The 27,623-nt window shown below is 39.7% G+C and overlaps 2 protein-coding genes across 3 annotated transcripts in view; one reads left to right on the top strand and one right to left on the bottom strand.

Annotated features, from left to right (window-relative positions):
- Positions 1 to 7,567, top strand: part of RAVER2 (ribonucleoprotein, PTB binding 2) — a 40,846-nt gene extending 33,279 nt beyond the window's left edge. For both annotated transcript variants that reach the window (XM_053392153.1, XM_053392152.1), the window contains exons 10-14: positions 16 to 127; positions 1,890 to 2,038; positions 4,137 to 4,226; positions 5,270 to 5,395; positions 6,018 to 7,567. In XM_053392153.1, the coding sequence (XP_053248128.1) occupies positions 16 to 127; positions 1,890 to 2,038; positions 4,137 to 4,226; positions 5,270 to 5,395; positions 6,018 to 6,164 (624 nt within the window). In that variant the 3' untranslated portion in view covers positions 6,165 to 7,567. The remainder of the gene's footprint in view (positions 1 to 15; positions 128 to 1,889; positions 2,039 to 4,136; positions 4,227 to 5,269; positions 5,396 to 6,017) is intronic.
- A 463-nt stretch (positions 7,568 to 8,030) lies between these two features.
- The window catches only part of JAK1 (Janus kinase 1), a 36,109-nt gene continuing 16,516 nt past the window's right edge, over positions 8,031 to 27,623 (bottom strand). Inside the window, exons 6-25 of the mRNA XM_053392117.1 lie at positions 26,964 to 27,127; positions 25,204 to 25,543; positions 24,141 to 24,323; positions 23,826 to 23,983; positions 23,090 to 23,213; positions 22,146 to 22,335; positions 21,498 to 21,604; positions 20,582 to 20,722; positions 19,704 to 19,791; positions 19,334 to 19,461; positions 18,918 to 19,053; positions 17,622 to 17,773; positions 17,116 to 17,266; positions 16,236 to 16,330; positions 15,106 to 15,298; positions 14,325 to 14,449; positions 13,283 to 13,455; positions 12,431 to 12,548; positions 10,449 to 10,559; positions 8,031 to 9,444 (exon numbers count right to left, since the gene is read on the bottom strand). Coding sequence (XP_053248092.1) covers positions 9,343 to 9,444; positions 10,449 to 10,559; positions 12,431 to 12,548; positions 13,283 to 13,455; positions 14,325 to 14,449; positions 15,106 to 15,298; positions 16,236 to 16,330; positions 17,116 to 17,266; positions 17,622 to 17,773; positions 18,918 to 19,053; positions 19,334 to 19,461; positions 19,704 to 19,791; positions 20,582 to 20,722; positions 21,498 to 21,604; positions 22,146 to 22,335; positions 23,090 to 23,213; positions 23,826 to 23,983; positions 24,141 to 24,323; positions 25,204 to 25,543; positions 26,964 to 27,127 — 2,979 coding nt within the window. The 3' untranslated portion in view covers positions 8,031 to 9,342. The remainder of the gene's footprint in view (positions 9,445 to 10,448; positions 10,560 to 12,430; positions 12,549 to 13,282; positions 13,456 to 14,324; positions 14,450 to 15,105; positions 15,299 to 16,235; positions 16,331 to 17,115; positions 17,267 to 17,621; positions 17,774 to 18,917; positions 19,054 to 19,333; positions 19,462 to 19,703; positions 19,792 to 20,581; positions 20,723 to 21,497; positions 21,605 to 22,145; positions 22,336 to 23,089; positions 23,214 to 23,825; positions 23,984 to 24,140; positions 24,324 to 25,203; positions 25,544 to 26,963; positions 27,128 to 27,623) is intronic.

Raw genomic sequence — 27,623 nt, 5'->3', positions numbered from 1 at the left:
TGCTTTTTACTTCAGAGTTCTTCAAAAACCCAGACCTCTCTGCTTGGAGAACCTCCCAAGGAGATCCATCTGAGTACCAATCCCTACTTGAACTTGGCAAGTGTGCTGCCTTCAGTCTGTCTTTCAGGTAAGCAGGTAACTGGTGCCTCTGAAGGCAACCCTTGGGTTTTCTCAAGAGGGGGAGTTATGTTGGTTACTGTAGTTGTAAATAATGCCAGTGACCGCGGTATTTCAAATTATTTAAAAAGAAATCTTTCATTTTAAGAAGATTACCATTAAAAGAAAAAATTATCAGGTATACTGGGCCGAGGCTGTTTAGGGCTTTAAAGGTTAGCACCAACACTTTGAATTGTGCCCGGAAACATAGTGGGTGCCAAGGTAGTTCTTTCAGAACCGGTGTTATGTGGTCTCTGCGGCCGCTCCCAGTCACCAGTCGCATTCTGGATTAATTGTAGTTTCTGGGTCACCGTCAAAGGTAGCCCCACGTAGAGTGCATTGAAGTAATCCAAGCAGGAGATTACTAGAGCATGCACCACTCACCTTCACTGGATTTTGCCTTCTAAATCTAATTTCATATGATCAAACTAACTCATCCACAGTCTCAACTAAACTGTGTGTCTTGAACAAGTTGCATTGCACATAACAGTCAGTGTCCCGCCTATTTAACTCCAAGAAAATGCTGATAACAAAAGCCAAAATACTACATGTTATGTTGACTTGCCAAGCAGCAGCAGGGCCCACCCACTTTGGATTAGGCCCACGGGTGAGGTGGGGGTGTGTGTCTGTATCTTAATCCTTTCTGTGCACACCAAAGCCTCCGCTCCATGAGCTGCTATTAGTTGCAAGGGGAAATGTGTGTTAATTCTGCTAGTTTTGCCTCTGCAGCTAACTGCAACTATGCATGTGTGTGAGTTTCAGAACTGCAGTAGGGTAGGGTAGAGTGGAACAACCCTCACTGAATGCCCATAGTCCCAGTTAAAAATGGGAGTCCCCTACAGCTGTTTTTACAGAAAGGATTTACTTGGAAGCACCAAAAACAAAGCTCTAACATAATATGCAGTTTAGCCCTAAGGCCAGAGCTTACCCATTATGAGACAAACATGGGGGCTTCCATCCTTGTGAAATGCGCAGAGGTGGGGTGCCATTTATGGTGAGAATTGGCAGCCCTAGTGCTTTGCGTATTCCACTGATTGTTCACCACAAATGCTCTATGCCATTTTTAGTTCATTTTCTTCCAGCTAGGTTCCTGGCTGAGGGGAAAACAGCCTCAAGAGAGCATTTGCAGGAGCTAATCAGAAGGTGGGGTCTCCTTACCCCCTGATTCTCCTCTACAGAAAGCCTCTGAGCCTCTGCATTTGATCTGGCCTGTTGCCTCACCACCTGTCTCTCATGCTCCCTAGATACCGGAAGTTGAGGAACTGTGATTCCCAGTTATAGCTTTAAGTAAATGACTACAGCCCACCCCTTTTAATCAGAACCTTTTAAGCAGGAACCTAGGGCTCCATGATGATACAGAAGCATAAATAGAAGGCAGAATAGTAGTGAAAAAACAGAAAAGATTTATACAGACTGAAACACCTGGTCTATCTCTTCCCAAGTGTTGGGAGAGGCTTCCAATCGAGGCCTAGATTCTGATATTAATTAAGAGAGAAGCCAATGGTTAGTCAGCAAAATTGCCCTGTTCTGTATTACTGCCAGAATTTCATTCTTCGATGAAGAATAAGGTCTTCAATCAGGGTGATAACCAAGTGCTCAACATCACTCCTTCCTTTTTCAGCCTAGCTTTGGCCTTTGGGGCTATGGATTGATGGTTAGCGTTCTGTTTTAGATGAAGCCTTGTTTTCGATCTTATAGGACATGTAAGAATGCTTTTTTTCTTCTCTGAGCAGCAGCAATTGCCAGCAAAGCCAGTAATACTAAGCAGCAGGCTGGACTTTCAAATAACTCACTCAGTGCTGCAGCTGCTCAGGGAACCACAGCGCAACAACCGGTGGAAAGCTATTTTAACTATTCACCGCAGTATGAGGATTACACACAGGTATGTGGCTTGAATATTGTTTCATTGCAGCTGGTGGCTGTGTGTTTTGTTTGGGTCAGAGTTTGTTATAAAAGCATGACTGGGTTCTAGACAGATGAGCATTTAAGGAGACCCATAAATTATCATGCATTAAAAACATGCATGAGACAGTGAGTCAGATTTCTAGTTGGTAAATGTTTTGTGTGATGTAAGGGATGGTATAAGCTTTGGAATACCATTCACAGAGTCATGAACCTTTCTGTGCAGGAAACTGATAAAGTTGAATAAAATGGTTTATGTGTCGGTTTTGAATAGAACATTAAGGGGGAAAGTATAACTATTACCTGTCTGCATTTTGCCACTTTTTTAGTTCTTGTGAATTTGCTTTCTTCTAAAGTGCCTGGTCTGCCTTGTGTGTGTTGCTGCTAATTGTGGAAACTGTTGACAGCAGGATTCTGTAGGTCTCTGTTGGCAGACAATCCTGCTGTCAACAGCTTTTCATACATTTAATGGGAGTAGAAACAAATAGCACCATTTAATATGGAAGCACAGCGAGGCAGATGGTTCTAAATTGGTGAGGTGCTGCTAATAGTGCACCTGGAACCACATGGCAAAGTATGTCCTGTAGACACCAGCACTGTTTCCCATTCAGGAAGTTTCTGACACTGATGGGAAGTAGCTATGGCATGCAGACCACTGTTTTAAGGCTTGGGGGAAGTTGATCTAGTTGAGCTGCTGCAGCAGCTTAGTTTATTGAATCCTGAAAGAGAGAATTAAGAGCATTCGCTAATCAGCTGGTTTGATTAAGTTTCTCACTGGCATTTCTCATCATTTATTTAATCCATGCCGAAAGTCCTGAACTGTGAATGTTGCTGGGAAACATGGGGCTGAATTAGCTTTTACCAGACCAGCCCCCCTCAAATAAATACACTGTAGCTACTAGCGTAGCAAATCAAATGCTTGTTATCGATTATGCAAGACAGGTTGCAGCAAAACTAATGATTAATTCACCAAATACAGCATTTATAAAAGAAAATGTAATAGAAGATAAATTTATACATATAAAAATTGAAATAACAAGCAATTCTAAGTAAATTCTACCTTAGCTTGTGATGGATGACTGTTGCTAAACAGATGGCACGATTTGGATTTAGTCTTCTGTTTTAACTCAGTTTATCTAACCTGCACAAATTCTAGTTGGCCTTCCATCCTCTTCTTTATTTTTTTCCTGGACAGTCAGTCAGTATACATAATAGAGGCCAACACATCATTAAAAATGGTTTTCATGACAACTTCAGCCTGGTTGGTTTTAAACTAGTCTTGCAAATATTTTCAAAAGCCAGAGTGTAAGTCAGTTTGTGTCACATTGAGTATTGCAGCAAATAATGCTTCTTGGCTAACAGGTTGTAATGTCTTTATACACTTGGATGAGGATGTCAAAGTTATCTTTCAGCCAAGACAGAGGATTTTACATTTGAGAAATATAGAGAGGCACACAAGGGCAGAAACTTGGATGACTGCAATAACAGTTACACTAAGGTCCTGTTTGTTGGCCACTCTGAGAATAGATGGGCAGGAATTTTCTTATGCTTTGAGCTGTTTTCCACAAATCAAAATACTTGTCACAGGGACTGTATTGGTTTCTTTCTAAATTAAAGGATGTGCCTAATAGATGGAGTCAATCTATTAATTCTCCTGTAGCTGTGCAAATTACTGTATAAATTATAGGATTATGATTGCCAAAATATCTCAAGACACTGAGTATTAAACATTTTCCAGTACTGTACTTCCTGAAAAACCTTAAAGTTATAAACCTGTTAGATATTGTTGGGGATTAAAGCTGATAAATCAAGGAATCAACTAGGTAAGCACATATAAAAACACAAAATATTGCTGAGTGATTTGCTATAGGAAATGAAAGAGAATAAGTAAGAGGGAGCAGAGAAAGCACCACCTTAACTTTCTCTTGCATTCAGATGGAGCAGATTGATCCAGATTAACAAAAACATGCATATGTATTTGTTTTTGCAAAGCTTGTGCTTTTAATATCTTGTAACGAGCATATTAATCATGGTGCGAAATTGCAGAAGTTGATAAAAATTGCCTTCGTCTTTTGCAGGATTCAGTCCAGCAGTGGTATCAACAATATGCCCAGGCATACCATACCATCCAAACTAGAGTAGGGGAATTAGAAAATGGTGGCTCAGAGGTAAGTGGATGATGATTCAGTATGCTTCACCAGCAGCCTATGTCAAGGTTGTCAGTAAACAAGGCTAGATTTTGAAATTCAACCAAAGTAACAGATTACATAGCACTTCTTATAATTTTCTCCCTGAAGTTCTTTCAGTAAGCATATTTCAGAATCTTCAGGACACCTGTGTGCCATGAAGTAACCAAACACTATTTGAAGAATTTTTTTTTCTTTGCAAACTTGAGCTTATCCTTCTTAAAAGGAAAAAAAAAAAAGGCTAGGCAGTGTGAACCATAGAATTCTGAATTTCCCTTTTTGCAGAATTCTTTTCGTAAATGAAAATTATCCAGGGTATTTATAGGATAGGTATTTGTTGGTAGTAGAAACATTCCTTTAATGGAATGAGGTGCATTCCTCTTATGTTCATGTTCTGCATTTATAATTGCCTGAGTTTTCCTTGGCTGATCTGGGCAGAGGAAATCAAGAAAATTGTTCACTGGGCTCTAGCAAAATCTCAATACCATTGTCAAAACGCCTGTAATTTTAGGGAAGCATTTTAACAAGGTGATGTAGCAAAGGTTACAGCATCTGAAAAACAGAATGAATTGGTTTTCATTGGTGTTTGGGGTAAAACATCTCCCAAGTTTGGTACTGACCATGTTTCTGGCTCAGATGTCTGAGAAAAAAATATACTCTCCCCAAACAGTAAAGGGAGATTCTCAGAGATACTTTGCCTTTAAGAAACTTATACTTACTACTTTTGAATACAGGCAACAACAGATTTGTGTGTGTCCATTTGAGGTGCGACTGCACACGTGCACATCGCAGAGACCCAGAAGTGGCAGGAAAAGCAGGCATGGTCAAATGGGCTTATGCACCCTCTTGCTGTCACACATCATGAGCTGGACTGCAACCCCTGCGCAAATTGGGGGTTGCCTGCACATTGATACTCTCCTCTGTCACAGAATTTATGATTAATCGTTTCTCCCGGAAATATGTCTCCGTTTCTGTTCAGTGGCCAGCAACCGTAGTGTTTCCCTTTCTGTGTTTTCTCCATGTAGGAACCTGATAGTGGAGTGTATGGGGACTTCAGTAGCTACTTGCAAGTCATGCCATCGTATTACGCTGCCACGCAGGGGTCCTTCCATCCAGGCATTTTGCCCCTGGCGCCTCAAAACCCACTGAAGGTAAGAGGAAAGAGTTGGCACGCTTATTCCTGAAGCGGCCGATAAATTACACTACACACCTGTGATGGATAGCCTTTCAGCATTCTCATGTATTTTTAAATAGTATGCAAATGAGAAATTTCGTTAGGTACAGCTTTCCGAATGCAGTGGATGAGTAGGATGAAAGTGCAATAAATAAATGAGCTAGAATTCCTTCACACATACATATGAAATGTGGTCAGATTTTTATATTTTATATATATATAGAGAGAGAGAAAGAGTGAAGCAGAGAGACCAATTTGGAAAAGTTCTGCATACTAGTCTGTTTCTCTGTTGGCACCTACATGTTGCTAGGTTGATGTCTTGTGCTGCCACCTAGTGTTCAGAAAACGCATAATGCAGCTTAAGAATTTGTCAGGGCTGCTATACAAAGTCTTTTGACTTCATTTCGTTGCTATTGAAAAACATTCCAAGTAGCCTTATGGTTTGTCCTAGTCCGTTTATTTTATTTTATTTACGTAACTAGATCTAGTGTTGGTCATCCTTAGAGATCAGTATAGTTTGCTTATAGAAAGGATAATTCAGTATTCTTTTAAGTAACTGCACACACATTGCTGTAATAATGGACTTTTATGATGTTTAGATGGCACCAATAAGAAATGAAAAGCGGGGCTCTTCGTACCTCATCACCACTCCAGAAGATGGCCCAGTGGAATACGTTGGTCAGCAAACTCAGGGCTCGGGAGTACATTATGCAGAATTGTATCTTAAAAGAAAACGTGTTTATTAAGATCAGCATCTTGCTTGGAGTCAAAGCCACATTCATGTCATCCTTACCTTTCACTTTTAATATGTATTGTAGATATTGGAGAACCAATCTATGTAGTTTCTCTGAGTAAATTTGTGTGTGGGGAGCTACTAATGGCAGATACCCTCCAGACTAGTTTCTATGCATTGAGTGACAATTAAGTTATTTCTTAAGCTCTTAAAGAAATGGCAGCTTTGCCCCCTTGAGAATGTTTCTCGAAGCAATAAAATAAGAGTGAGAGGAAATGTTCTTGCTGGGAAAGTTGCAGTGGTAGTCTTAAAGAAACAATTGTGCTGGGTTTTTCCTCCTTCAAAGATTTAGAATCCTGGCTGCAAAGTTAAGTTCATGTTTGATCCTGATAGCAATATTCCTTTATTGGCTTTAATGGGGCTTGCATATTGGATTACAGCCCAGACAATGGTTAGGTTGAGTATAATCATTGCAGTACAGTCTAGTCAAAGTAGGCAGATCTTTTCTGGATTAAAAAAATAATAAAATAGCAGTTGTAGCTGCTAAAGTGGAAGTACGCTAGGAAGATATCAACACACTTCATTAAAATAAATGGTTGCTGGCAATACCACGTGTGCATGACAAAATTTCCATGAAGAGAATTGATACTAGCTGTGCATTTATAGTCTTAGGCTTCTAGGTCTATTTCTTGTTAATTGGTTTCTTTGGGGAAAAATAATGTGAATTTCCATTTAGTATCCAGTGGAACTGAATGCATTGCTATCTTACTGACTTGCATTTAGTTTAAGGATCTATCTGCTCCACACCCTATGTCTATACTACAGTACTCTTGATTAATCACTGCCACCTTGGAAATTCTTCAGTATCTTTTCTTGCACTTTATATCCATGGCAATTATTTGTGTTCACTGGAACCGGGTGGAATGTGGTGTATTCATGCTTTTTGCTGGCTTTTAATTTATTTCTAACTAAGATTCACAGAAAGCTACTTTCCTGTTGTTTGGAACATGTTTGAAATAACCAATACAGCTGCCATTTTCCATAGTGACCCCAATTTGTAGGTTTTTGTTTCTGAAGTAAGATTTAAAATGCATGAGGCCCAGCATTAGCAATGGTAAAATCTGCAGCGGGAGGTTATGAAGAAATGTACATCAATGAAGGCAGCATAGCTTGTCTCCAGTGAAGAGAGATCAAGGTAAGCCTGATTGAAATCCAGTCAGATTTAAAGTTAGGTGCAGTTTACAAGTTTCTTGATTAGGAGGCTGTTATATAAAACTAATATACATTATTCAGAAGTAACAGAACGTCATAGCGAGATTTTTCTTCTCTGTGTTTAGTATTATTCACATTGAATGTATCTTTTCTGAGCAATCAATTTCTCTGTAAATAAATTGGCAAGCTACACTGAAGTATAAAGCTGGCGTGGCTTATTGTGTGCTCCTGAAGGTACATTGTGAATGTTGGGGAGATTTGTTGAGCTAGTTGAATATTTGTAACCCTAGTACATGGCAACTCTTTTCTTGAAAAGTCAGTGATCTCCTAAAGTGTATGTGTGGTATTGTTAACATGACTGGAGGTCATATTGCTTGAATTTTTAAGTTTCTAGGACAGACTGGGCAACCTCCAGGCACCATAGGTTACCCCTCACCTCTGACCTAGAAGCGTTGCTCTATTTAATTCACGTTGTACTTATGTACCAACCTATTTGCACAGTAAGGGCCCAGATTTTCACAGCAAACTGGCTGCCAGTACCAGTGAGGTTATAGCTGGCGCTGTGATTCTCCCAACAGTTTGACTTCACCTTTAGAGGTGCACTCAAGACAGCCAACACCCCTTGAGAAATGTTGTTTCAGCTACGAATGAAGGCAATGCATTAATATTAATTGATAAAATCTTTATTTTTTATAAAGAATAACAAAGTGCATACAGAGTACAGTGGGGGGGAAACAGGCAGTATTTGCAAGAGGGTTCTTTGCTTGATAGCATTTCTAATTTGTTACACATTACATTATTGCAAATTCTGAATAATTCCTGAAAGGCAATATCTGACTTTAGGAAAAGACTAGCCTCCAAATTAGTCTTCTATCTGTTAAGACAAGCAAATTCACAGAGTAAGGCAATGCATGCATTTTGGCCCCAGAGCTTGTATATGACTCTCTCTTCATTGCAGAACATACTGAATCCTACTTCTTTTATAGCAAGTGCACAATGCAGGAATAATGTACATCCACTCCAGGTTGGTATATGTTATCTCTTGTAATATCTTCATTTACAGAGTGCGCATTAAAATCCATGCACCATTCAGCCTTGCTGGAAATGTCTTCAAAACTCACTATTCTGCTTAATTGTCACTTGCAATCTGTTACCCAATAAAAACCCCAAATGTTGTCATGCTTCACGTGGTCTTTCCCCTGGCATTATTTTTGCACCCCTAAGATTATAGAGTTTTCCTTTTAAAAGAGAAGGAAAATATGAGAAGGACTGACTTTTGTGATGTAGAAATTTTGGACTAGATCAGAATGCTCCAGGACAAAGTGCCAATGGTGTCTGGATTTTAATGAATATACTAAAAGCAAATGCTACATATATATATAGCAAGAGGGAGAAACAATGCTGCGATGACAGGAGTTACTTCAGGTTTGCTGAACACAAACCGCTTTTGCGAGTTGACGCAAGCTCAAAAAGTAGCTTGGATGTGTGGCACAGATCCAAAGTCCCTTTGTGTGTAGGACAAAACTGGTGTTGGATTCCAAACAAAGTTATCTAGCACACCTCCTTAATATTCATTTTTGAATGCTGTCAAGAACATTTCTATTTATCTGCCATGATTAACATTTTGTACTGTAATGACAGCCACTACACTGTTTGGAAATCATCTTTTGCTCTCTAATACAACATGATTCAAACTTTGTATAGGCACATATCACTTAACAAGTAGCCTTAAAAGATTTTTTTCCTCCCTACTTGGCCCAGCAGCTGAGATCCTACAGGTAGACCCTGTTGGCACAGATATATAAACTGGCAAAATGTTCAGCAATGTTCTCTGCTGCTTATCGGACTCACGTGTTGGCTACTCAAACAGAAAAACCCTTTTCAGACACAACATTACCAAAGTACAAAATTACACTAGGTAATAAAAAGGCCTTGTACACTTTTCAAAACATTTAAGTGGCAAATATAAAATGCATGGATTACATTTTTTGGATAAGTGCTTCAAATCCTTGAATCAGATTGTGAAAGCTTGTCCGCTCACCTGGGTCTTGAACCCAACACTTCCCCATCAGTTGGTTAACCTAGTAAATGAAAAGGGTATGTTATGGCTTACACATTGAAATTGCCTTTATTCTTAAAGAAATAAGATTTGGACATTTACGTTTGTGTCTACATATACACAAACATGTGCCAATGACTGGGTCAGGAAGTCCAAAAGTTGCTCGATTATCAAGAGTATTGGCTACAATAGCAGAAATAGCCAACATTTAATACAATGAGCTTAACTATGGTATCAGTAAAGCTCACATATTATGAGGGAGACACTCCAGGTTGAAGAATCACCACATTCAAAGCTCTACTGGAAGGATGAAAAACAAATATGCCAGATCCAGCATTCCCCCCACCCTATATTATGGGCCTAAATGAGAGAGCTTTAGATCCTGTCGTTCCAAAGCTTCCCTCAATTCACTCCTAACAAGCTCTCTCTACCACCTGCAGAAGCACTGCCAGCTATGGAGGCATCTGCAACCACAAGGAAGCTTCTAGGGGTGAACCTCCTCTGCCTGCAGAGAGAGGGGTCCATAGCATCCTATGGCTCCTGGGATGCCTTCCTATAGACCAACAGGTTGTGCCCTTACTACTTGCTGCTTTTGTTGTAATCTCTACAATAAAGTCCTACAAAATACAAGTATGATTCGGTTAAGAAAAAATGTACAGTGGCTAGTCAGCTGGTAGCACTTTTTATATTTATATTCAGTCTTTCTTTCCTGACAAAAAAGTTCAAGGTAGGTAACAAAAAAATACTTGAATAGGTCAGTAGATCAATGGGAGAGAGCACCTACAAAACCAGCCTTTGAAAGTTTCTGCATAGCCCTGACTGACGTGCATACAGGTAGTATAAAAGATGTGAATGAAAATTGGGTGGCATTTCCAGGGGCAGTTGAAAGTTTTTTTAAAAAGAAGCAACTAAAAACAAAATATCACCTATCCCAACTGTGAGAGAATTAAAAGAAAGCTCATAAACATCAAGCTGATGGGAATTTGCCCAACACAAGACGATGCATAATAATTCTTAATGCCTTACCTCTGGTGGGCAATTTTTAGGACATGGCAAACGTTTGCCTTCTCCTAATACCCGCACAAGCCGTGTCACTGTCATCTGGCCTTGAGTTGGTCCAATCATACTCAGGAATTCCTGTAAGTTATTAAAACCCACGTTGAATCTCATTTCTCTATTAGTAAAAGGGTACAGCTGGGCAGCGTGCAAGAGTCAAGGGAGAGGGTAGGAGTGGTGCCTGCCTGATGAGAAGGGCCCAAAGGTAGGTAGTAGAACCTTGGGCTACTGGCGTGGAGGTGGGTGAAGAGAGGCAACGATGGGGGGAATAGTTGCGATATGTATGCATGCACAGCTGCCATTCCAAAGACCAGCAATGGTGGGTTGTACATAGGTAGAAGGGGAGGGAGCATGGGCACTGGGGCAGAGGGTTACGATAAATGGAATGCAAACAAAAGCAAGCAAGTCAGCTTTGCTGTAGAGACCAATGTGGATTACAGAAAGCTGGAGAGATTTAAACTGGCAGAACCCAAGCTTCAGTTTATTGAATGAACCCCTCCTTCCTACTTGGTTGACCTGTTGTGTCTAGTTAACCAAGGATTGGGACGCCCAACCCCTTAGGAACAGTTTCACATTTTGCAAAGGATGGACCCCTAAAAGTGAAATTTCCCAAAATAGAGGGGGGGGGTGTGTTACACATCTTTTGTCTCATGAGACAAAAACAAGAACCAAGTGTCCTCCAGGTCAAGCTCAGCACAACTTTAAAGTACAGGAAGCCTGCACTTGGAGAGTTTCAAAGGCACCCAAAAGAGAAGTTTAAGAACTTGCCTACTGGTAATCCAATTTTATAATGACTATATCCAGTGCTTTTTTTCAGGGGGTACTCAAAGAGGTGCAGGTAGTGTATACCCTTAAGTGTGGCACTGACTGTAACAACGTCATGAGTACTGGCACCTATTTGTCTAGGAAAAAAAGCACTGGCTATACAGTGGTGCCCCGCAAGACGAATGCCTCGCAATTTCCCTATGGGCTTGCTTCGCAAGACGAAAACGCCTTGCAAGTTTGTTTCCTTTTTCTTAACACCGTTAATACAGTTGCGACTTGACTTCGAGGAGCAACTCATAGAACGCAGTGTACATAGTAGCCTTTTTTGAAGTTTTTAAAGACTTTGGTGATTTTTGAAGCTTTTCCAAAACTTCTTTTGCAGCCATTTGGTAAGTTAAGCTTTTAAAACTTTTTTTGGGGGGGTTGGATTTAGGGTTGGGGTGTTTGGAATTCAAGGACTTGGTGTTGGGGAGGGGTTTGCAAGAATCTCTAAGCTTGTGTGTTTTTTTTCTGCATTATGATTTTTTTGTGACCATTGGGCCGCTCTGCTGTTTTTTTAAAAAAATTCTGGGTTTGAATTTTGAAATGCTCTTTACAGTATGTGTGACTTTAAAGAGCACTTAATAAACTCTTGTTGTACCAAATTTGGCTTTGTTTGGACTATTTTTGACCACAGGAACGCATTGATTGATTTTCAATGCATTCCTATGGGATTTCGTGCCTCGCAAGACGAAAAATTCGCTAGACGGAAAAATTCGCGGAACGAATTAATTTCGTCTTGCGAGGCACCACTATATCAAATTGCTTTCTTAAGATCCCTAGACAACCTAGAAGTAGTAATGGTTCTCCTGTGAACATAAATAACTAGTTTCAATCAGAAATAATGGGACCAGCTATATAAAGTATGATCATTTTCATCAAATAAAAGGTCTATTTCATCCTTTCATCCCAACTTAAGCTTAGGAGTTTCATAAGTGCTTCGGGGGTGGTGGGGAACCGTTTTCAGACAGTGAACAAAATTCCCCTAAATGCAGTGTTATCCATGTATGCACACACTTAACTGCCCTGAAATCTGGGACTTTTAAAGATTACGGGGGGAAAGGACCCCTTAAAGCACTTACACACACTTTACTCTTATTTTGGAAAAAAGCATATGGGAAAGAACTTTTCCATTCACAGCTACTTACTGCCATTGGACTGCATGCAGGATCACAATAGGTCAGTAGCTCATAGAGGGTCACTCCAAAAGACCAGACGTCTGAAGCAATGTAGAATTTGCTCTGCAGTAAGCATTCAGGAGCATACCTGTAACCATATAACACTTTCATTTACTTTTGGTACAACTGTGGCACAAAAGCCAAAACTCACTTTGCATCATTAAATAGTGGAATCCTGGATAGTGATGTTGCCGTCGCAACAGAAACTACTAAGATGACTCCATATGCTTCACACAGAAGTATTATGCATCAATTGAACAAACAAGAAAGAAACAAATATTGAAATAATTAAAGGTAAGAGAAGATTGTAAAGAAACAAATATCAAAGTAAGGACTAATCTACACTGGTCAGTTAAAACATTAAAAACGTGTTATAAAAATGTGACACCAGAAGGTGCTGTAGAGCAGTGAGCCAACGTCAATGTAAAATTGCATTGAGAGCTTATACTACTTTTTTAATAGTGTTTTCCAGATCAATATAGATCCAGCCTATGTCTGTTTTCAGGCAAAGACAACTACGAGCCACATTATACTTTTGCAAGCAATTCCTATACCTAACCACAAATGTAAGCATAAAATGCATCAATAAATATATGTACATGCCACCACCTGTCAGACTGCTCTTGAACTAGAAAATGCAATACAAGAACCCTTTCTTATGGTCAAGTGATCATTATCAAGTTAAAACCTCCCATTACTTATTGATAACACCTACCATGAGGATAATCCGTAGTGACACACAGTGCAGTTTCAGCTAAAAATAATCTCTCTTGCAGCAAAAACTTACTAGCTTGTCACTATATATATCTCTTTCTTCCTTACCAGAACACAGGGCTGTCTTTTTCATCATTGACTTTGTAATATTCCTTATCCGTCTCAATTGCTTTGGTTAGCCCGAAGTCCCCAATCTTCACTCTCTGTTCATTTTCAACTAGAACATTCCTTGCAGCTAAGTCTCGATGAACATACTGTTGAGATCCCAAGTAGTCCATTCCCTGATGGTTGAAGACACACAAAATTCAAGTATTGTTTCATTCTCTTGCAATTAATTGCTTTCTACCTCAAGCACCTCTAACAATGTTCTTTAGAATTTGTACTTCCAATCCTTCTGTTTGGTAAGCTTTTCAGTGCTCATAGTCTAGTTTTGGAACTAAAGCACATGGCAGTGTGAAGAATCCCTAGGCCTTAGGCTCTTTTTTACTTTTTCTAAAAAGTCCTCTCTTTTTCCTGCTGCTGCTTGGTTACATATAATTTAGCCAGAGAGAAAATTAGCAACAAAGCTCACTTTAATACAAGGCTGTATTATCATTTTCTACATCGTTTTCAACTTTCATAAATGAAATCATTCACCTCATAAAACATGGGGCACATTAAAGGTAAGAAACCTGGAGCAGAGATAAAGTGAAGGATATACATGGTTTGGTATCGGGTTGTATGAAGAGCCAGCTACAAACACCTTAAAACTCCTTAAACCCCAAAATGGGATTCAGGGGACCTGTATCCTGCCATCACCAAGGTGCCCCCACACTTGTGGACTCTGTCCCTCCCCCAGGAACTTGCCTTTTAAGCAACCCCTAAATACTTTTTGCATTTATCCAAGCTGCTTATGGCTGCTGTCCCATTAGCTTTTATTAGCCTTTTTGCTCCGTTGGTTTGTTCTTGCATTTTTATTGTAACTGAAGGGCTGGCCTTAACTGGGATGGAAATGTTGAATAAATTATTTTTTTCAAAAAGCTAACAACCCTCCCCCTAAATTCATGCATTATGACTTTAAACAGATATTTCAATTGTGAAGACATGAATGAAAATTAAACCTCAAGACACCTACTGCTACAACTAGATATAAAAATATGTTCAGCATTACCTTGCAGATTTGTACAGCGTATTTCAATTGCTGTTTCAGACCGATTTTATTCTTGTTTAGTGGAAGATATTCCTTTAGGCTTCCAGAGGGAAGAAACTCCATGATCAGCTTAATTCCATTTCCACCTTTGAACAAGAAAGCCAAATTTATCTCAAGCAATTTTCAGAGTCAACGCCAGTGGTGAGTCCAGCCAGTGGTGGTATGGTAACATATTTATTCATGGCAGCCAGCAAGTAGAAAGACACACAAAACCCCAGTCCTGCTGCTATATATAGGCACCTGGGCTAGGACTACCCAACCCAGGTGAAGCTAATTAAAAGCAATCACTACCTCCCTTAATTAGTTCCTGGCTGCTCTGCTACTGTGCCTGCAAATTAAATACACAACACCCTTGACCACATTATTATTATTATTATTATTATTATTATTATTATTATTAACATACTGCCCTATACCGGGTGGTCAAGTATTACTTTTAAGTATTTTCCATGGTCCATTTCATCCAGTGTTTTCCTAACACCTTTCCATCCCTCCTAATATCTTTCCATTCCAAGGAAAAGAATGATTCACAATGACCAAAAAAAAGATGTTTGTCCATTTTCCCAGCTGCCATAACCAGGGGATGTAACTTGTATAATAAATATGTTCAATGGGATTAAGGCAGAAGTGTATTGTATTGCTAGAATTTAGTAATTAGTCTCTTCCTAAAGATGTCGGGGGGGGGGATAATTTAAAAGCACACAGGAAAACTGAAAACATTTTCAGAACTTCCAAGACTTACCGTCTTCGGTGCAGATTCCTTTGTATTTCACGATGTTTTCATGATAAAGCTTCCTCAGGATTTCGATTTCTTTCTTTAGCTCAGCAATATGGTTCCCACCACAGTCAGGTTTCAGTGACTTTACTGCCACTTGTTCTCCAGTATTATCACCCTCAGGGTCGTACCTGCAGAGTTCAACTTTTCCAAAATGGCCCTAATTTCAAAAAGAAAATAAAAAAATCATGGTCAGCCACCCACACTCTTGCTTTGCAAAAGAAAGAGAAAGAGAAAACGTAGCAACTATTTCACTTAGGATGTTTCAATGATCAGCCACCATTGCCATAACAAACGGGGTGACCTCCACTATTCAGAAGTTCCACAGAAGAAAAATGAATAGGAACCAAATCCCTGCTAGGTTTCTTTTACAGACTTTTGAATCTGCTTCTGGCTTTATTGCTTAGTGGAGCTGTGGTTCTTGGGACAATCACTTAACTCTTATGGACCAAAAACCACTCCACGCTGGGCGCTTCCGGGTATCTGCTTCAGTCCCTCTTTGCAATACCAAAACATATCTACTGAACATACAAAAGCTAACCTGTAGCCCTCAAGGTGGCGTTGGACTATGTTGGATTGGGCAAATGGGAGTTGTGGCCTTCCGGATGGTGTTACTTAGTTACCACAGATGTCAAGCAATAAACAGAATGTCTATAAAACATGTGTGAGGTGCTTTCTCTCACTGAAGTGTTTGCTACAAGTAAAACGGGCCTGGAACTTACACCAAGGGAGGTGCAACTCCCAGGCAGGTTTGAGCTAAGGCATATCTCTACTCAGAAACCTTGCCCTTTGCACTCTGTGCTGCTTTTGGAGCCCTATGCTTATTTACTTCTGTCAGAAGGGAATATTCCACACTTTACTTGCTCTATAAACATATGAACAAATCCATTGCCCTGCACAGAGAAATGGGCTGACTTAACACGGTATTCCCGTCTCTAAAAACAATAGAAGGAACACAATGCTGAATGACATACAAGCCACCTATGTTTCAGCACACTATGACTACAGGTGCAAAAGGGGAATAAGAGTACCTTGTACAGAACCTCAGTGCCAAATCTTCAAAAAATACTGAGCAGCAGCAATAGAAGTAAACATACCTCGCCTAAGTCACGAATGCGCTTCAAGAAGCGTTTCTCAAAAATGGTAGGATCAATCTCCGCATTAGGCTTCTTCTCCGAGACGATATCAGGATCTGACACAGGTAAGGATATTAGTGTGGTACAAATGAGTACTTTTACCCTTTAAATTTTCAAATCTATTTTTACATACGCTTGCTTTGCATTTCAACAGACCCCATCACCTTGCAGAATGTTCTGCCAAACTGCAGATTCCTAATATTTGTGTATCTTCCTCTAAATCATTGGCCCCAGTGAAAATCTTCCTAGAAGATGGACGATTGCTTTAGAAACGAGGGAGTTAAACTGCAAAGGGAAGCTGGCAATATCTGAGGGCAGGGATTAGCAGTCACCCGCTCCATTCTGAACTTGCAGAGTAAACCTTGTCATCTTATTCCTAGCTGAGAGCCAACCACACTCTCACCAAGGCAAGCAGAATCATAGCACAAGGTGTGGGAAGACGACTACACACAACCTCTCAGCGTATACTAAGGGCTATCGGAGGGGTGTTAACACCGGCAAAATAATCATTAATAAACAGGAACTGATGGTGAGGCAGAGCTTGACAGCTCTACCCTTACGTCACCCTGGATGCTTCCATAACTACTGTAACACAAACAATATTCCATGACAATGGCAATCCAAAACAGTGTCGGGTTGCAGATTTTTATGTATAGAGCCATCTTGGTAACTATCTTACTTTCTGAACAGCAAATCCCTTCTGTGCCTGCGGGGGACTATATATGGCTTTTTTATACTGCCATCAAGATGTTTGCAAATTCATTAATGTTAATGTATCCCACAGAGCAAAGAAAATAAAACTGACAATGAAGAGGGGAAATAAGCAAAATAGATTACTTACTTTGTTCTTCTAGCTTGTTGATGTCTCGCATGATTGCTCTGAAGAATGGTCTCTGGCTGGGGTCATAGTGCATGCACTGCTTCATCAGGTCAGCCAGCTCCTTGCAGGATGGGACTGGAAGTGTGAAATGCCCTTCATAAAACCTCTCCTTCTGCAAGATTGGATGGGAGACACCTGCGTTATTCATAGAGCTAGGAAACATGCCTTCTTTCACACCCCAAGTTTCAAAAGAGGCTGCCTTCCAGCAGGAAATATCCTTTTGTAGGGGAGCTCTTAGCAGTGGACTGAGGTTTTGCAAAACCCCACTGGGGTTTAATTAGGCTACTCAGAACGTGGCTTCTGTTTGTAAAACTCTACTGCGTTCTACGAAAAGGTTATTCGGCTGACATCTCCACTTGCCCTACACGCTTTCTACAAGAGAGCTAAAAATGTATTTCCACAAAAGGCAAAATATAGTAAGAAAGGAATACCTTCACGCTGCCACGCCACAGCCACCCAGGCCTTACCTCTGCTAATGTCTTGTCTTTAAGTGGCACTTCTCCATTGTAGCAAATTTCCCACAGTGTTGTACCAAAGCTCCACTTATCAGCAGCCACACTTAATTTTTTTGAGTCTTCTACACATTCTGGTGCAAGCCAAGGGATGCGCTCAACACATTCTGGGAGGAAACAAAAAAATGAGGTGAAAACGGTTTTGAAGCTAGTCATGGTATTGGTTGCTTAAATACATGTTCCTTTTTAAACTACTTTTTTTGGGGGGGGGAGTGTACATTGAGGAGACTCACTTTTAACGTAAGCACAGAACTATTAATAGAAATAGCCACTCCTATAGAGAAAATACACAGAAGGAAAGAATCTGGAAGCAGTTACGGAATGGGTGTGGGTTTGAACCCAACATCGGGCAAAAAAAAAAACCTTCATTGCAGAGGGTTGAACATGGCCCATGTGGTCGCTTCCAATCTACAATTCTATGTATCTGCCATATTTCAGCTGTGCGAACAGCCTTGAAGTACCTGAGTCACTTGAAGATTCATTTATTGCACTCTTGTTTCTAGGGAGAAACTTGCTAAATCTTGTTTTTTTTACTTTTCTAGTATTCAAGGGATCTTGATCTATATATGCACATCATTCTTAGTCAATGTGTAAACAATCTGCCCATTTTGAGGTGTCCTTTGAGTGCCCTATATTGCAAGAAGGGTGTATAAATATAACATTTTTTTAAAAAACAAACCCCAGTAATTTTGGCCTCTTGGACCCATGTATACCAAATTTCAGGGCTGCACGTCATCAAGAGTTATTCCAACACTTTTTTTTAACACAAACAAGTTCAAAGTTGCCTTCATATCATGGGCTAGTCAATTGCTTCAGAACCCTAGTTTCTACCATTCAGTAGCATTGAACAAAATGAAAAACTATAGTTAACTGGCTTGTCTGTTTGCTCACACAAAAGGAGGAACAAAGTACTGCAAGCAGAGAGTCAAAGCCTAGATATGAGCATGTAAATGCAACCAGTGTGCAATTAAGTTATGGCATTCAGTACCATGCTGTGGGCAAGTTAGTCCTTCTAATATTAACCCAATTATAACATTAAGGGCAGTTCGACTTTTTAAGCAGAAGTTGAATGGCCATCTGTCATGGATGCTTTAGTTGAGATATGGACAATGCCAGCTATTCTCAGTGCATCTCTTTGGAAAATTAGTGCCAACACACTCTAGACATACACATTGATATACAGATGCATGATACAGGTAGTAAGGTTGTTTTCTTTACAATTCTGATAAAAACTATTTTCTAAAAGAATACCTTTTCTAGACAGCACTGTTATTGGAATTCCTGGGTCGCTCAGTTTTATGAAAGGTCCATATTCACTGTCAATTCCTTCCCTTGCCAAGAGTATATTTTTTGTGCAAACGTTTCCGTGAACTAGATCTTTGTCCTCCTGCATTTATAAGAGAATGTCATGAAATTGGCATGTTAAGACAATGGCACCCAAATGCACTGAAAACGGTTTTTGAATAATCTGAAAAACGTGCTTAGAACAACAGTTCACAAAACATTACTGAAGTTCACAGAAGGCAAGCTTCCACTCACTTCAAGACTGACTGAGCCTATGTGTGCATAACTGGCTTATCAGAATGCATAGCCAATGCAAGTTGCATTTTGTGATATGGAAGACTTGCAGAAAGAATTGCTATCAGTAGATGACATCTGGGACTTACCAGGTAGCTCAATGCACTTGCCAATTGCTTTGCTACTTTGAATTTCCAAGGAGTAGTAAGCAGATCGCTCTTGCGGTGCATGAAGAGATCCAGAGGTCCAAATTCGACAAACTCTTCTACCATAATGTCTGCAACAAGCACAGGAAAAAAATTAGTGGTGTAGGAAGAGCACAGATACTTCAATCTCTTTCATGCATTTTTAATTGAGAGGGAAATTGCAGGCAAGGCATATTTCAGGCAGGTTTAACTTAGAAGCATATGCATCACCAGACTTGATTTTTTTATTTAGAGAGAGAGAGGTGTCATTTTAAGATGAGGAATTCAACTACCACTTCGTTTTGAAAAGCAGTACTCAAAAGATTTCACTTACTTTCCACATCACGGACACAAACTCCATGGAGGAGGACGATGTGTTTGTGGGAGATCTGCCTCATCATGCTTGCGGTCTCAAAAAATGCCTATTACACACACAGGGTGACAATGCAGAGATTTTAGATCAACGAAACTATGAAAGGAAGAAGCAATAGTAAAAGTCTACAGACAGCCAGTGCCCCAACAATAGCCAAGTTCAGTGATGCGCATATGTTTAAACTACTGCTTGAGTTTGTTATTATCCATGAGCAAAATTCCCCTCACCAATTACAACAGCCCAGGTAACAGGTTTTATGTAAAGTCCTGCAGCCACAGAAAGATCCTGGAGTGATTCATGTGGCTGTAACAGAAACACAGGTTTGCCAGTTTCTAATGACTTACAAAGGGAAGAAGTGCTGCATTTCTAAAGCTCCAATGATGTGCCGTCCAAGAAGCACTTGCTGGTCTGCACCATTAGAGGAGCAGTAGCTTAAGATGCAGCTCCTGTTTCTACCCTATAATGACACGCAGGAAATGAGAAACCCCTATGCAACACACATCTTCCCCTCTAGGCAAGAAAGAAAGATTTCCTGATAAAATGTCAGTTACTAACAGAAATTTGGGACACCCCATTCCTAACTGGGAACATGAGACGGATCTTTCACACACAAAGAGACTAGTTTCAGTTCGACAAATACCTTTAATAAATGGGTATTTTATCTCTTCCCAAGTAGAAATATGCATCGATGTAGCCTCACAAACAATTGTATGAACTCCCACCCAGGTTATAAACCGTAATTTCAAATGGGGTTGACAATCATTTATAGTCTTGCATTCCAGGCTGCCTATAAAAACTTAGCAGCAGTGACAGCAGCCATTTCATAAAGTGAAACATACCAGAGAAAAGTGCCTGTGGCTGGGGTCCAAGACTTTCAGGAGAACCTTCATCGCCTTTTCAGCCTGATAGCTCTCATCTTCCTTATACCTAAGGACCCCAGAGTAAATCTGCGTTCTTGTTCCTCTGCCAAGGTGTTCACCCTAAAGTATAGTTTAAATCCAACAGTTAAAAATTGTGCCATGCTTATCCATTGGTTTTAGTATTGCAAGGACCATCACATCACTTTGAGTTTTCATTATCAAGAGGTATATTAATTGTACTATACTTATTTGATAGATAAGAGATCAGTCTTCTACACTGGTATCAAATGAGTCCAGTGTGACAGATATAATTAGAATATTGCCTAATGGCTTCTTTTTCAAACTAACAAGATATGAATGCAATTATTTTGAAATCCTAAAAAGTAATTCCACTTGGGTTGCTATCTTTTCTTCAGGCTGCAAGTCAGTTTGATGGGACAGCTTTGATAATAAGTCATTTGTACTCAAATGAATTCTGGAGTCACAAGAGTGTTCTGCAAATTGCAGTAAAGTTACTTTATGCTTTACAGAATCATGTGTGGTATGCATTTCTCATTAAGGAAGTCTTCCTCTTTAAAACAAACTGATCTGAGTAACCTTTCACCTAAAAACAGCTTGACTCATAGCTCCCTCTCCAAAAATAGATTAGAATATCCTTTTTGCAACAGATTAATAGCAGTGCATACAATAACTTGCAGGATTTTAAGAAGGCGGAAATGAACGTTTTTGTTACCACAGAAACATGAAGGTGCATTGTAATCTGAACATTTACGACTGATTTCAACAGAGGTTGGGATAAGGTGATCAGTGTTTTCCTCCATTTTCTTAGACATTGGTATTAATATTTATCAAAGAGTAATACAACACAAAATGTTTAAATGTCATGATCACTTACTTGTATTATTTCTTCTTTAAGGATTCGGTGGAAGCTCAGCTGTCCTAATGGGCAGACTGGTTGCCATTCTAGGGATTTCTTTGTCGCCACCAGCAAATTGGAGATTTCTGGAAATACAAAAACCATTCACTAAAATACTTCAAATAGATTTGCCACTTCATATGATGTTTCCAGAACAGTGGCAATTAGCCAGCACTGGCATATTACTGTAGTAGGAAAAACATATGCTGAACATACTCTTCAGCATTGCCCTGCTTAAAACACAGAAAGCTTAGATGAGATACAGACTTTTTCTATGAGAAACACAAGTTGAAGTTAAAGGTTTTCCGTGAGAAATATATTGTATTTTTTGCTCTATAAGACTCACTTTTTCCCTCCTAAAAAGTTAGGGGAAATGTGTGTGCGTCTTATGGAGCAAATGCAGGCTGCGCAGCTATCCCAGAAGCCAGAACAGCAAGAGGGATTTGCTGCTTTCACTGCGCAGCGATCCCTCTTGCTGTTCTGGCTTCTGAGATTCAGAATATTTTTTTTTCTTGTTTTCCTCCTCCAAAAACTAGGTGCGTCTTGTGGTCTGGTGCGGCTTATAGAGCGAAAAATACGGTACTTCTGTAAAGTATCTTTACTGAAAGACCACCTTAAAGACACTACCTCTTGGCTTTGGCTGACAGCACTTCTTTAGTGTGAAGACTATATTGTCTGTCCTAAGCATCTGTCCTTTTAAATGGTCCATCAACTCCTTCAGAGATAGAAATAACCGATCAGATCCATGTAAACGACATCCATCTTTAGTCATTTCAATCTGGAAGTTCTTGTACTGTTTTGTAGGGTTCAACATTTGCTGTGGGGAAGGAAGGGAGACAGAATAAATCATCATCAAGTAAACCCAAGTAACATGGAGATAATAATTAGGTCTAAATGTATTCCTGAGGAGATTCCAGTAAATGCAGTGAAATCATACTAGAGGTTTGTTTATCAAGCATTTGATTAAGCATTTTCATCCTATCTTGTGACACAACGAAGGAGTCCTGGATGATTCATCACATGTATGATAATGAGAGGAAACATCACATGTATTTTCTCAGCCAGAATCTGGAACAATGTCATCAAGAGCTTTGCCATCCAATGTAAGTTGATCAGTTAACAGTGCCATGTCAATCAGAGAGGTACAATGACAGATGATTTCAGAACTCCTTGGCATCAAAATTTCAGATTAATACTTTAGCTACACATAGATCACACTCCAACTGGTAGTAGAAATACTACAGATGAGAAGGAACCGCCACAACTAGATTATTATTTAATCAACCACTCCCTGTCTCTAGTTTACCTTCCAGACAGCAGAAAGGTACATAGTATGGAGTCTGCTTAAATTTGTCACATGCAGAAATAGACTCAGCTAGTTTCAGCTTGGAGGCTCTCTCAGAAATAAGTGGGAACAAAATGTCACACTTGTACTGGAGTCTCATGAGCATATAAAACTAGCAAAGGCAAGACTTTTGTCAATCCTAAATCCATAAATTATTTTTTATAGATCAAAGTACAGTCTTTACAGCTAAAGCTATTGGGTATATAAATGATAACTCTTATCGTACCTGTGAGTATTCACTACATATAACAGTCATGAGGATGTTATGGAAATCTGTACAGCTCCACCTCAGGACATACATCCCCTCCTCATTTCCTTCTTGCTTCAGCTTGTTGATCGCATAATCTGTGCTGGAAGTGTTCAAAAATGAGCAGTTATACTCAAAAGCCTCTTGAAAGCAAGTCTGTCATGTAGCAAAACTGAGCCAATTTTTTAAAAAAATATGGGATAACCACAGCATAGACATTTCAAGTAGGGGCCATCAGGAATTCCAAATAAAAATAAGAGTGAGAAATTCAGAATATGAAGTTCAGTTTTCATGACCTTAAAAGTTTGGAGATTCTGTAAATAGCAGTTTAAGAGCAAGTTCCAATTTTGGACTGTGACTCATATTTCTTAACATTTGTTTTTTTTAAAAAAGACGTTTTAAAAGATTATTTAGAAAGCATTCCACCACCAAGAATACCATGCTTATTCAAAAGTACCACCATATGGAGGTATCTTCTCTAGATGTTCATATTATTATTATTAAGTTAACCAGTGGCACTGAATGTGGGAAGGGAATACTTTAAGAACAACTTTAGCAGCTGAAGCTGTTATCAGTTCCTTCACTTCAATGTAACCGTTGACTTTGGTTTTAATTATTCTGCAGAGTCCAAAGTAGCATTGGTGAGAAATAACGTGCATGTTGTTTATGTGAACAAAACTTTACAAAGTATAGTATTTGAAGGATATCAACTAACCATATTGGACCATGGCAGCCATTTTTAATGTTGTGTTTTATCAAGGGCGGCGCGACATCAGTGCAGAGATAATGATGGGCATCTGCAGTAAGCCTGAAATAACCATCTATCAAAGCGGCAAATGACAAAGCTTCCTCACACGAAGACAGCTTGAATTCCTAGAGCAGAAAAGTAATTTCATGAAGAATTATTCCTCTTTAGTGCAACACCTGATTTTCTACCAAAGGGCATAGAATTCAGGAATGGTAATTTTGTTATCATTTGCACAGAATTCAAAAGTGTATGAACATGTGTAATGGGATCTAGAGCTCTTACCATCCTTTTGTTATCTTGCTTGTAAATGCAGACCGTGGACTCCTTGATCACGAGGTGAGTAATTTCGGGAAAGTAACAAAAACTATTCCATTCTTCTCTCTTACTTTTTTCTTCGTTTTTCTTGGCTTTGCCATCTGATCTTTTCCTCTTTGTTTTGTGTTTCTCTCTCTCGCTCTGTGTAACCTGTGTGACATAAACACATGTAGATTAGGAGCAGAAAGATAGAAGAACCCTGAACCTGAACAGTTCTGGAACTGTGTGTTGTGCTGTGTGCTTGCACAGCAAAGACATAAAAGAACACTGAATGATAAAAGTGAAATCAAATTAATTGTAGGCAATTGTGTTGGCCTACAAAAAGGCAGTTTTATATTTCTTCAATTATAACTGAATTACAGGGCTTGTCCACATTTCTGCTTGTCCCATAATGAGAAAGCATGGGTCCAAGCAGTTTTTCATTTGTCCCAAGGAAAACCCACTGTTTACCACTGAATCGGAACAAACATCAATCTGCAGAAAAACAGTTTGTTCCGATTCAGCAGCAAACACTGGGTTTCCCCAGGAGAAAATGGTGTGGCAAGTGGAATGAGCCCCAAATGAGGCTTTAGAAGTGCAAGACATCCCATTAGTATTGAACCATGATATGAGCAGGTTTGCAATGCAAACACCTGCTCTTTCATTCATTCTTGATCATCTCGCTCCCATAAAACAAAGAGTTCAAAAGTCCTATAACTGAAAAGATCTCTGTCCATTGTTTGAACTTCCTTCTGTTGTACAGTCTTGTTCTAATGAAACCTTATTTAAGAAGACACTTCTACCAGTACAAAGGGTGTTTATAAATAAGTAAACACATCTAAGCCATAGCTACTGACTGGCTGCAACTTTCATGACCTCAGAGGCTGGGTGGTTTACCTATTAGATTCCTGATTATAGCTGTTTCTGAAATTAACGATGCTGTACAGATGTTATTTAAATAAATAGGTGAAATGCAACAAAACAATTCCTCTAGCGCAAGGACTTTTAGCTAGGCAATGGAACTGGCACTTATGCCCATTAGGATACTTACAATTGGTTTCAGCCGCCACTGGATTCCATTATTGCCTGTTACCATCACTTGATAACATGGGATGATCTCAGAGTAACCCGTGTCAAAGATCTTCTCATTCTCTGATGAAATCAACAACGAGGCAGTCTCGAGTATTTCTGCACCAAAATGTTGCGTTAACGTTTCCAATGTCGCCAAGTATTTCACCTTCAGATCATGCGGAGAAACGCTGCTGTCGCAAATGGTCTTCTTGTTAAATTCCTTAAGGAAATCCTTGAAAACGTTGTTTATCCGTGTTCTGGTTAAGAAGTTCCTCTGTCTTATGGTCTTGCTCAGGCTTTCGGGAATATACCGTTTATAGCTGGGAAGGGGTGGGGAAGAGATGCATATTCATTGTTTCTGTCAATGTTTCATTTATTCTAAGCTGCCCAAGGGGATATTTCATGAAAAACAATGTATAGAGAAACAAAAAATCCTTCAAAATATCAGATAAAAATACTGAATACATATACGTAAACACATAAAAGCATATTTGTTGTTTATGAGTGCAATGTATTTAAAGATATGTGGTTCAACTTATTCTCCTTCCGGCTCAGAAACCTCTCCTTGAAATAGAGGGTTGATATCCTTTGATGTGTCCACCACTGACAGAAGGCACGGTTTCCCTAACTTGGGTCTCCAGCTGTTTTTGGACTACAACTCCCATCATACCTAGATTGCAGGGCCCTAGTGGTCAGGGATGATGGGAACTGTAGTCCAAAAACAGCTGGTTGGGAAACCTTGATCTACAGTAGGCATTCCCAAATTGTGATCTGAAGACCATCAGTGTTTGACAAGATTTATTCAGGAAGTCTGCAGTCTGTGTGTGTGGATTTGTGGTTGAAGATGGGGGACAGCACAACCACTGCACTGAATATTCATATTATTTTTAGTTATATTTGTATCGCTTCTTATATTGTATTGCAGTTTATTGCTCAGGTCTGATGGTTACTGCAGACTTGATGGAATATATGTTTTGTTTGATGAAGTATATTCGATTTGTTTCTATTTCTTTATGTATTGAATTGGGGTGGTCTATGGCTCTTAGCAATAAAGATCAGCAGCAATAAAAATACAATTAAGAACCATATAGCTTGGTCAACTGCCACACTCTACACAAAATGTGCCGAGCAGAGACAGACGACCATCCTGAATCACATGTCCAGATGGAACAGCCACTGAACACCTTCCCTTGACCAAGGCTAATGCTTCCGGGGACATAAAGGAGCTCTTAAGAACAAGTCAGAGGGTTTACCTGGCCCCAACTGCTACCATATTAGTCATGACTAGCTAATAAAAGTAGTGTTCTGGACAACAGTAATAAGGAACAGTGAAATAAATGGAGCTAAAGGGAGAAGGTAATGCTTCTGGTAACTGCAGAAATGTGCTACTTGATTGGTACAGTTGAGACCAGGCTGAAGATTTCCAAGTCAGCAAAGCCCTGGCTAAACTACTCTCTTGTAGTCATGCAATATCAACAAGACAACACAGGCACATACTGTTGCTTTGCAAACAACAGGAGACAACTGAGTGGTGTGGAATTGTGTCTGGGATTCTGAGGGGAGAAGGGAAGAATTCACATCAACTACTGAGAGACACACCATTAAAATGCTTTGAGTTCAGTGAAAACTTAAGTCATTACAGTTCACACCAATAAAGGTTCAGGACCCGCTATGGCACATTTGTACTATGAATGCCTTCAACTTCATAAAAACTTTTTAAAAATAACAATTCCGACTCACCTGAAGTCTCTGGAAACATCTGGCAACTTCAGGTCTTTTTTAAGTGCATAGTGTGAGATTGCAAGCACAGCCATCCCCAGACACTCATTTTCAATTTCATTAATCTCCTGGTCATTTTTCGGATCCCGAACTGGTGCAAAGCATCTTATCAAATCATTTTGTCCCTAATCAGAAAGCGGGAGAAACCTGTTTTTAGCTAAAGGCATGGCTATATCATTTCAACCACCAGAAACCCATGAAGAAAACTATGTGAAACATTTTCAAGCTTGAATGAGCAAATGGGCAAGGCCACTTCTTCACGACAAAAAAGAAATAGTTAACACATATAGGATCAAGAGGCCCAGGTGTAGGATGCAAAAAGGTTCACAAACCTAATTTACTTATATCACATTATCTATAGGTAACTTTTCTGCAGATGTGCATCTAAAGAAATATAAAATTTAAATGAATTTATTAAAAAAAATTGTCGAATATTTAGTCAGTAGTGGCCAGTGGTGTGGGTGGAGCAACATGGCTCCCCCTGCTTCCCAATACAGTGTGTCACTTATTGAGAGGCAAGGTGCAGGGAGCTCAATGTGCAGCATGTGGAGGGGGGAAGCATCAGATTGGCTCCATTGCCAGGCACAACACTGGGCCAAGCTCCATGTGCCCTTACCCTTG

This window comes from Podarcis raffonei, chromosome 6, assembly GCF_027172205.1.
Source record: "Podarcis raffonei isolate rPodRaf1 chromosome 6, rPodRaf1.pri, whole genome shotgun sequence".
Taxonomy (NCBI): Eukaryota; Metazoa; Chordata; class Lepidosauria; order Squamata; family Lacertidae; genus Podarcis; species Podarcis raffonei.
Note: the sequence above shows the minus strand (reverse complement) of the source record. Positions and strands in the feature narration are given on the sequence as shown.